This window comes from Elephantulus edwardii, unplaced genomic scaffold (genome assembly GCF_000299155.1).
Source record: "Elephantulus edwardii isolate Elephantulus edwardi_28Jun2011 unplaced genomic scaffold, EleEdw1.0 scaffold00252, whole genome shotgun sequence".
Lineage (NCBI taxonomy): Eukaryota > Metazoa > Chordata > Mammalia > Macroscelidea > Macroscelididae > Elephantulus > Elephantulus edwardii.
This window is the reverse complement of record NW_006400002.1, coordinates 220,596-231,404: the sequence shown is the minus strand read 5'-3', so window position 1 is coordinate 231,404 and position 10,809 is coordinate 220,596. Positions and strand designations below refer to the sequence as shown.

The window sequence follows — 10,809 nt, the reverse complement described above, 5'->3', positions numbered from 1 at the left end:
CCTTTTATTTGGCAGCAGAGCTCTTCCATTGCACTACTGAGACTTTTTTTTCTAGTTGCTAACAGGCCATTAGTAACTTACAGTTAGTATTAGAAAGCTTCACAAAAGTAGATATATTTCTATTTCTAAAGTGTTGTTATGAGTGCATAGGGCACTTGAATGCATCGTAGTAATTTATATTTACCATCTGTGATTTAAGAGATCACAAAAACATTAGAACATTAATCAAATCAATCTTCCACTTGTACACTTCATTTTAATTAAATTTTGTCATCTCTGCCTTCATTGATTCCATTGGCATGATCCTAAAAGAATGAATAATTTTTAATTAATATTTATCATTTCTCTTTTTTTGTCAGTCCTATTTTCCACTCATCTTTCTACTACATCTAACTTGAATTTGCATAATTTTATTTACATGTTTGTGCTCTTGATCAGTCTTCTTCAGAGATGACAATCTCAGTAGGAAATAAAGACAGCTATGCTTTCTTCTTTTTTAGAATTTCTTTCCATTTCTATTATGCTATTAAGTTCATGATGTACCATAAAAATGTCATTGTTATAAGTTCAGTCATACATTGATTCAGTAAAACTATTTAGTGTCAAATAGTTTCTATGCAGATTTTGTTATTTGCTCGCAACAAAATTCAACCAACTGCCACCGAGTTGGAATCAACTCAGCTGATTAAACCCTGCAGTGGGTTTTCGAAGACTGTAAATCACATGAAAGGAGAGTGTCTATCTTTCTCCTGAGGAGTAGCTAGTGGATCCAAACTGACTACTTTTGGGTTGAGAGAACAACTCTTTACCCAGTAGGCCACCAGAGCTCCCTATTTGCTCTGGAGCTGTGATTTATACTTTTCTTTTTTTAAAAAAAAGTTTCAGAAACTTTTGCATACGGAATATCAAGTACCATCTGTAAAACAAGTACTCTGATAGAAGTCAGGAAGAGACATCTATACACTCTCCTCACAGTTGCTAGTTCTTCTTCTTACTCCTCAGAAGCCTTTAGAGGCAAGAGAAAAACTAGGAATTATGAAGGTTTCCAAAGAGAAAGACAAACTATAATAAGCAGATGATCAGACATTGTGAGTATCATAATTGATATTACAAAAATGTTTATAAATACCTAGATAAAACCCCCAATATGCCTGTGAACTTTTGTTTAAACCTTGATCAATCAATAAATAAACTCTCCTAAAGTATAGTTTCTAAAAGAAAAAGAAAAAGCTTCTAAAGCTCCAAGACCTACTGAATTCATTGCTTTAAAGAACGCTTTGTCTGTTGGACGGTTGGGTGCATCCCAGTTCATGTAGGTAAAGTGTAGATGGATGAATGTGTCATCATTTAAGTAGAGTGAGTTTGGAATATTTTCAGAAAATAAATTTTCCATGCATAGTAGATAGACTTCTGACTCTGCATCAGTAACATTTTTTCCGACATGGAAGTTGGAAAAAGAGAGTGCCTGGGGGTTTTGTTGTTTGGGTGTTTTGGGTTTTTTTTCACCAAGACGTGGGAAGGGAATTTTCTGAAAAGCCTGCCCCTTAGCATAGTTCAGTGTCACTGGAGTTGTAACAATCTATGGTAAATAGAATAGTACTTACGATCTCGGAATGAGGTTCTGTGAAGTATAGATTAATGACGTAGAATATATGCTTTGTCTTTCTCCCTTAGGTCTGTCCCTTCTGTTGTGTGCTCAGCTGGGTAAGTCATGGGCTCTATGACAAAATCTTTTTCATAAATATTTTTTCAGGTTAAACCTCTATAAGTTATTTAAATTTTAAAAATCCATGTTTTGGGGTTATATAATATTCATTTCTATTCCAATATTACCAGTAAAAGAACTAACTCTTAAAGAGAGAGATTTTGGTTGAATCTACCATTTTGAATCAGGTATTATTGCTGTCCTCTTCAGCAGGACCACCAGAAAGTTATAAACTTTGTTTATCAAATTTAATAAATTTATTTACTTTATTCAACTTCATGGGACTATTAGGTTTCAATTCTCAGAAAGTTCCCAGGGTTATCTAAAACCAAGCCTAAGATGCTAAAATGTATCTACTCAAGTTAAAATAGACTGTCCAAGTTAATGCCCACCTCTCAAGTTAAAAAGTTAGAACTCATCTGCAAGACTGTTAATAATGACAGCTCCTACACAGAGACCAAGCATCTGAGACATAGGAAATAAGGACAGGGCCAAAATTTTCAGCACCATTTCGATGATATCTTAATCAAGTCTTTCTCTTTATTCTCCCTTACTCTCCCCAGGTTCTGCCTACCAGCTGACATGCTACTTCACCAACTGGGCCCAGTACCGGCCAGGCCTGGGACGCTTCAAGCCTGACAACATCGACCCTTGCCTCTGTACTCACCTCATCTATGCCTTTGCTGGAATGAGCAACAACGAGATCGCCACCATTGAGTGGGATGATGTGACTTTCTACCAAGCTTTCAATGGCCTGAAAAACAAGTAAGAGAAGAGAGAGAGCTAATTTTGTATCTCCTAGATTAAAACATTCCAAACATCAATGATCAAGTAAATAATCTAGGAATCTTCTTAAAATGAAGATTCAGATTCATTAGGTCTAAGGTGAAGAAGAAAGTGACATTTCTAATAAGCTCCCAGCCAGTATTAATGCTTCTGACCTAGGAGACAAATTTTTAAATAGTAAGAATAACTCAGTATTGTTGTTAGGTGTCATCATGTCAGTTCCAACTCATAGCACCCCTAAATCAAACAGAACAAAACATTTTCCAGTCCTGTGCCAACCTTACAATCTTTCCCCACCATAAACTTCAAATATAAGTTATCCATATGAAAATTATTGCCTAAAGAGATCTGCTATTTACTTTACAAATATCTGAGTTTGGAGGGAATCTAAGGTTTTGAATTAGCAGATTTAAAATAATTTAATTGCTTCTGTTTCTTTTTTTTCTCTTTAAGAATTTTGTTTTTTATGGCTTAGCAAACTATAAGCCATCATAGCTTCTTAGATTTAAGAGGTAGGAAGCAGAGAATACTAAAGATTATACATTGTTGTTGTTGTGTACAGTAGAGTCAGAACCAACCTTTAGCTGACCCTCTGGCAGGTTTTCGGCGACAGTTAATCTCATGAGAGGAGATTTTCCCCAAATATTAGAAGGGTTTCCTCTATTTTAACAAAGTTTTACTTTTGTATTAAAAAGCTCTTTGTTATCTTTTAATTTCCAATTTCTTTATATCACTCATACCCAGAAGAATAAGGCTGTAACTCATTGTTATATTTAATAGTGACACAATCTTAAATGTAGCTACTGGTATTTAAGTTATGATACCTAGTAGTAAACAAACCCACTAGAATTCTGTGTCATTAAGCATGATCCTTTGACTTCTTGCCTGAAGAACCTGATAAAAATGCCAGGCCTGAATCAGAATCTCTGTGGAAGAGGATTGAAATATTAATGTTCTCCCCTGACTTGTGATCCTTGCACATAATTCTTAGATACACTGATGTTTGATAACCATTTTCTGGTTTGTGAACCAGAAAGGGCATGTAATTCCAATCCATTTAATTCATGTCAAATGTCACAGAGGCTGAGAAAGTAATTATCCTCAAGTAACCTTTTAGTCTAATAAAATAGCATAAAAGGCAACTATGCTTATGTCATATGTATCAAGAATGTTTTAATTATTTAAGTTGCATAATTTAAATCTTCCTAAGCAAACTTAAGTGTCTTTATGATGGTAATTGCATAAAAACCTCTGCAGAGAAAATTTGTAACCATTGAGAAAAACTGTTCTAGGTAATTTTGAAGCTGTTGTTACATATGAAATATATCAAAGCAGTAGGATATGATCCTGAGGGATCATATAGGGCTGGTCCTAAAGCAATGTTCTTTTAAATAAAGTTAACTCTTACACATTTATCCATTTCCTTTTCTTTCTTTCTTTTTTTTTTAAATCTCTAATTTACAGGAATAGCCAGCTGAAGACTCTCCTAGCCATTGGAGGATGGAACTTCGGAACTGCCCCGTAAGTCCTCAATGAACAAATCGTTCTACGGCTGAAACCTACAGAGCAAATAGTCCATTGTCATCTCTGTCCTGTTAGACTTCAAATCTAAGGCAGAACATTAAAGACATGTGTTAATTAAACAAATATGCTCATATTTTCCTTACTATGAACTTTACTATGAAATATAATAGAACCTCAATATGAAATAGAGCACTATTTATTTTTTATGTTTGTGTTTGGATAGATAATCTTTGAATCCACAGTGATTCAATTACTGAGATTCTAAAACAATCTCCTCTTAAGGTATTTCAAAAGCACAAACTCTGAGGAGGTTGTGACAGCACTGTTTACATTTTGGAGGAAGAAAAGAAAAAGCCATGTGGACTTTTTGGAGGGCCTATAAACTTGAGGGGCAGTCTGGAGATAGAATATAGTGAGCTGAGTTAATCAAGTATTGAAAACAACAAGTGCAACTTGAGAGAAAGATCAAAGACTAACAAAATAAAGGGAATGTGAGGTACCAGAGATGGGAAGAGTAGAGTTACAAATTAAGGATAAAAGAAACTAAGAGCATGATTAATCTGAGCTGTGAGTCCCAATGAAGAGCTCCAAGGCAGAAATTTCAGAGAGTGAGCTAAAACCACAGAACAGAGCTGCTCAGGAAATGTGGTAGCTGAAGAGGATCTACTGCAGGGCCCAGTTAGGGAGATGTGTGTCCCAGGAAGGCTCATTGCAGAAAACCAGGGTGGCCTAACAAGTCTGAAGAAAAAGTGCAAAATCTGAGAGTAGATGAAGTCAGAAGAAGAGTAACAGTGATGAATTTACAATGACCTCAAGGTATCTAGATTGAAAGAATTAGTAGACCCTTGCTCCTCCAAGGACTGAGGAGGATAGTGAGCACATCAAGCATAGAATGAATGTGAGTTGGGCCACCATCAACAGAGAACAACCTGGGTCCTTAGGGAGATTTCAGATGGACAGACAGGGACATAGCATACACACACAGATAATATAAACAGTAACAAGAGGCCTGACTGTGCTGAGTTTCACCTCTACCTTCTCTCCTTTACCTAGATTCACTACCATGGTTTCCACTCCTGAGAACCGCCAGACTTTCATCAATTCAGTCATCAAGTTCCTGCGTCAGTATGAGTTTGATGGGCTGGACTTTGACTGGGAGTACCCTGGCTCTCGCGGAAGCCCTCCTCAGGACAAGCACCTCTTCACCGTCCTGGTGCAGGTGAGAAGAAAGTAAAAGTCTGCTGTCCAAACAAATAGATTGCTTAAAATCATGGTATCCTTGAGTAAAAGAAAACTATTGTTTAGAATTATAGAATCCTATAATGCAAAAAGTTTTAGAAATCACACGTTCATTCAACAAGCCTTTAATGATGATGATGATGATGATGATAGAAATAAGAAACAGTATGTTTACTATGTTCCAAACATTGTGTTCTATGCTAGTTCACAAATTCATTTCATCTTCATATAACTTTAATACAGGTTCTATAGCTATTCTAATCTTTATTTTACAGATGAAGAAACTAGATACAGAGAAGCAATTAGTCTAACAAGCAGTTGCTGGGCAGTCTGATCACCAAATCCATTGCTGTTGCTTATGCTTCATTTTTTTTTAAAACAGTGATTTCTTTATTGCAAATGACTAAGTTTAATGTGCATTTATTAAAAAAAGACATTTGTAAAGATTTTTAAAATCTAAATATCAGGACCATTTAGCTTTCAATGGTGATGCTTCAGGTGATTTTTAATCCCTTATTTTATTGTGATTTGCATATAATTCTATGAAGCATATTGAGCTTTCAATCAATCATGCATAAATATTTTGTTTTATATATTGTTTAAAGAGGAGAAAAAGGTATGTGGGGGCACATGGCCATGAACATTTCTCTACAAGGGCCAGAGGGTGTAAAAATAGCACAGCTCCTCACTTCCCCAGAGCAGATAGAGAACCCATAGCTCAGCCTCATTGCGCCTCTACAACCACAGCAGCAGCAAGAGATTTGTTTAGTCATTGCTGTCTCACAGACTCAGTTATGATACCAGCAAGTGGGTTTAATACAGAAGTAAGTTAGAGAGTAGGGAAAGCAAAGAATATTATCCAAAACAAGTCCAAGTTTTAGTCCAAGTTCCAGGCACAATTCCTCAATTAGTCCAGGCTCTGATTTCAGTTCAGCAGTCAAATCCAAATTATCCAGCAAGGTTTGCCTCAGAGCAGTTATAAATTAGCTTCTCCTTCTAGCATCTGGTAAGAGCAGCAAAAACTTTTAACTGTGCTCAGCACAAATACAAGAAGCCTTAGGGTCACACCTTGCCACAGCAAACCTTCCATAGCAATGCCACAGTCATTCCTTTACCAGAGTCACACTTTCACCAGGGTCTTACTCCTATCTCTCTCAAGTTTTGTCACAACACTTCTTGTCACCTCAAGTCTTGCTACTCATTGTAGGAAGTACTCTTTCTCTTATCCTAGTCCCAGAGCTATTGATGATTTGCAAGACCATGTGTCTATAGTTAAGGTAGCTGGAGCCAGATGGGGTTTACTGTAAAGGCTTAAAAAAAACCAACTTTTAGACTAACACCACATATATTAATTGTTGTTGATTGCCATCAAATGCAGATTGACTCATAATGACCCTATAAGCAAAGACCTGAAGCCTTTCTATAACTATCATTGTTTATCAAGGTTCATAGAATTTCAAAGGCATGTTGTTTAGGAAGTAGATGCCACTCCTGCTTCAATATATTAATTATAGTATTTGTAATTATCCCCTTATTGTATTTTGCCTTTCCTTTCCAGTATCTTTAAAGTATCTAGTACTTTATTACTTTTTACTCACTTTTCCCAAGTCTATGGCTTCTAACCATAACACTAGAATGTCTGTGAATACTTAGGAATGACTCTGTACCAGACACTTGATTAGGTGTAGAAATGAAGGAAAAACAAACACTCAATCCTTGGCTTTCAGGAGCACAATCCAAGGTGTTAGACTGAAAAATAACCAATAATGACAATGCATTTTGATAAGTGCCCTGAAAAAGGCATAAAGAGTGGCATCTCATGCTACTCTGGGGCAGGCAAGACTGGAACTGGCATCCTACAGAAAGTGATTCTGGAGTTCAATTTTAGAAGAAAGTTTGTTAGGAAAAGGGAAAGATAGAACATGAATAAATGATATAGACCTGCATGGGCAAACAGGTGAGTAATAAATGGTGAGGTAGCATGGGTATCAAAAACTAGATCACACAGGGCTTTGTATAGCATGTTAAGAAACTGGGCCTACTAGGCACCTGTAAAATTGATTCATATTGCCCTATCTGCATTTTAAGGTTATTGAGAGTAGTAAGAGGAAATGTGTGAAAATACTCCAAAAGAGGAAACATTATACAAACATATATTTATTATTACTGAGGTAACTGAAGGTAGCCTATTGATGTCATATCATAATTTATTATTCCATAGGAAATGCGTGAAGCTTTTGAACAGGAAGCCAAGCAGGTCAACAAGCCCAGGCTGATGGTCACTGCTGCAGTGGCTGCTGGCATCTCCAACATCCAATCTGGTTATGAAATCCCCCAGCTGTCCCAGTGAGTGATATATCTTATCCTCAAATCCTGTAGGCACCACCTATGTAGGTGTTGTTCTGTCTTTGCTAATTAGACATCTTGCTTAAGAGGTTTTGAAAGTGCTATCTTTTCCTAAATGAGTGTGGAAAATTATCATCAGAAATTATTGTAAATCCTTTATGTCACCTCAGGTACCTGGACTACATCCATGTCATGACCTATGATCTCCATGGCTCCTGGGAAGGCTATACTGGCGAGAACAGCCCCCTGTACAAGTATCCCACTGACACTGGCAGCAACGCTTACCTCAATGTGGTGAGTCCTTGTCCAGGCTCACAAGAAGACCTGAGACAGTGTTATTATCACAAGAATATTCACGGGCAAAAAATAAACATAAATTCAAAAAAATTGGACAACTCTTAAGTCAACTATCATATCACATTATCTATAATTTCACTCAACTTTGAGGGGGAAAACTCACCAAGTAATCCTTCTATCAGTAACACCATGAATTTGCCAGTTAGCAAAGGAAACTACCACTAAGCATTGGGCCATTGACTGGGTTGGGCCTCTATTTAAGCTGCTGCCATTGCAGGAATACGCCATGAACTACTGGAAGGATAACGGAGCCCCTGCTGAGAAGCTCATTGTTGGATTCCCAGCCTATGGACACACCTTCATCCTGAGCAACCCATCCAACACCGGCATTAATGCCCCAACCTCTGGAGCTGGTCCTGCTGGACCCTACACCCGGCAGGCTGGATTCTGGGCTTATTATGAGGCAAGTGAAGGACCCTTAGTGGCACAATGGTTAAGTGTTAGGCAACTAACCAAAAGACTGGCAATTTGAATTCCCTAGCAGCTCCATGCAGAAAGACCTCATGATTTGATCCCACAAGATTACAACCCATGATACCCTATGAGCCAGTTCTGCTCTGTCACATGAGGTCACTAGTAGTTGAAATCAACTCAATAACACTTAACAACAGTACAACTGGGAAAATAGATTCAGCTGTATGTGTTCTGTGAATTTCATGCAGTGTTGGCAAGTAGGTATAGAGCTAGAATTTGCCGAAATCTTAAATGCTCATTTTACCCCCTGACTATCTTCTTTAAACTCAGAGTATCATTCTAATAAGGAGACCCTGATAGGGTAATGGCTAAGTGAGCATCAGCTTCTAACAGAAAAACTGACAGTTTGAAACCACCAGCCACTCTACCAAAGATGTGACACCCTGCTTCAGGAAAGGTTGCAGTCTAGAAAGCTCTATGGGTGATTCTACTCTAACCTATAGGTTCACTATAGATTAGAATCAACTTGCTGGCAAAGGATGGTGAATCATTCAAGGCTAAAAAGTGTTTAAATAGCTCTTTCACATAATTCAATATGAAAAGTGCTCAATAATGTGTAATCTCTCTGGGCACAGAGCACATACTTGAAGTCATTAATATTAGCACAGAGGCAAGAGAGTAAATGTTTCTCACATTACAGTGGGCTTCAAAGATTATATACTAGGAGTGGGAACAACATGAATTTTAAAATAAAAATTATCTCCTTTGCTAGAGTTACAAATTCAAAGTCAGAAATTCTCAGTTGGAGGCATTAAAGGAATAAGAAATTTAAAAAGCAAGTGTATGGATTATTTTTTCTCCCTTTTATTGACGTTGCTGTGTACTTTTGAGGTGGAACCAACCTATAGCTAACCCAGTAGTTGGTTTTCAGAGGCAGTTAATTGCATGGGAGGAGATTGCCCATCCTTCTCCCATAGAGCAGCTGGTTGATTAGAACCACATGCCTATTGGAATGCAGCACAGCTTCTTACCGCTAGGCCACCAGAGCTCCCTTTTTTCTTTATAGGAGTTATTTATAACAGAGGTGAATCTCTTGACTTTTTACAGATCTGTACTTTCCTGAAAAATGGAGCCACTCAGGTTTGGGATGCCCCTCAGGATGTGCCTTATGCCTACCAGGGCAATGAGTGGGTTGGCTATGACAATATCAAGAGTTTCAATATCAAGGTAAACTTGACTTTAATCCCTGGCATGTAATGAGATCCCAGATTTGAGGCCCAGGAAGAAAAATGACTTTCATTGTTTTCTGTACTTCAACAGGCTCAGTGGCTTAAACAGAACAACTTTGGAGGTGCCATGGTCTGGGCCATTGACCTGGATGACTTCACCGGAACCTTCTGTAACCAGGGCAAGTTTCCCCTGATCTCCACCCTGAAGAATGCCCTTGGCCTGCAGAGTGCAAGTAAGTGAAAGAAAAGACATAGAAATACTTCTTTTGTAATACAAAATATATTTTCTTTTGTTCCTATATCCATTTCTGAGTGGAACTTCTTTCCCTCTTACCTCACATTTTTGCCCACCTGAGAGATAGATGCTCTCTTCTACCTCAACATCTAAATTTTCTGGCCAGAAACTCTGTGTTTATATGGGACTACAGCAGTAGGTGTGAGTATGGTGAAGGCTGTGAAGATACTGCAGAACAGGGAAATAGAATTTTTGACAGAACAGGGAAATAGAATTTTTGATCTGCCATTCATAAGGTTGCTATGGTTGTCTTTCCAGTTGTGTAGGTTTTCTAGATCTGTTAAATCTTCAAGAAAGGAAAGAACTCAAGAAATCAATGCCGATGGAAGGCATGTTAATCTTTAGTATAACCATCTACTTCTCTACAGAATCTCTTTCTAAACTTCTTTCTTAGCCATCTTGGAAATTTTAACAAGAAACCTTCACTTACGCTCACTTATTTCTAATCTGTAGTTCAAGCAAATTCATTCCAACAGTCTCCCAGATTTCCTTAGAGTTTATTTGCTCACCACTTACACTCAGATTCTAGAAAATAATTGTGCATTTATTAGATGTTCAGTAAATATTTTTTCATAATTTAGACAGAATCAAGGAAGGAGAGAACTAATTTATTTAAAGTAAGACTAGATTGAAATCACACATTTCAAAAATTCCTGAGAACCATCCATTGATCTCCTCAATTCTGCACTTACACTCTAGTCCTTAATCTTCTCCTAGATTTCTTTGCCTTTGAGCTCAGCTCCAAGCCCCTTTACTCCTCTCTATGTGTGGGGATTTTTTTGTTTTTTGGTTGTTTTGTGTGTTTTTTTTTGATAAGTGAATTGATTCCTAAATTTTATTTTTAACTTGTTAGCAAGTTCGGACAGTAAGAACAGTGTGTGTGTGTGTGTGTGTGTGTGTGTGTGTGTGTGTGT

General features: G+C 37.4%; 1 protein-coding gene across 2 annotated transcripts in view; it reads left to right on the top strand.

The window, feature by feature from the left end:
* Positions 1-10,809, top strand: part of LOC102872926 (acidic mammalian chitinase-like) — a 51,363-nt gene that overhangs the window by 40,009 nt on the left and 545 nt on the right. Inside the window, exons 2-10 of one of the 2 annotated variants that reach the window (XM_006899285.1) lie at positions 1,675-1,704; positions 2,269-2,470; positions 3,956-4,012; positions 5,069-5,234; positions 7,476-7,600; positions 7,771-7,894; positions 8,175-8,360; positions 9,479-9,598; positions 9,692-9,833. In XM_006899285.1, the coding sequence (XP_006899347.1) occupies positions 1,675-1,704; positions 2,269-2,470; positions 3,956-4,012; positions 5,069-5,234; positions 7,476-7,600; positions 7,771-7,894; positions 8,175-8,360; positions 9,479-9,598; positions 9,692-9,833 (1,152 nt within the window). The remainder of the gene's footprint in view (positions 1-1,674; positions 1,705-2,268; positions 2,471-3,955; positions 4,013-5,068; positions 5,235-7,475; positions 7,601-7,770; positions 7,895-8,174; positions 8,361-9,478; positions 9,599-9,691; positions 9,834-10,809) is intronic. The other variant, XM_006899287.1, reaches the window with a different exon arrangement.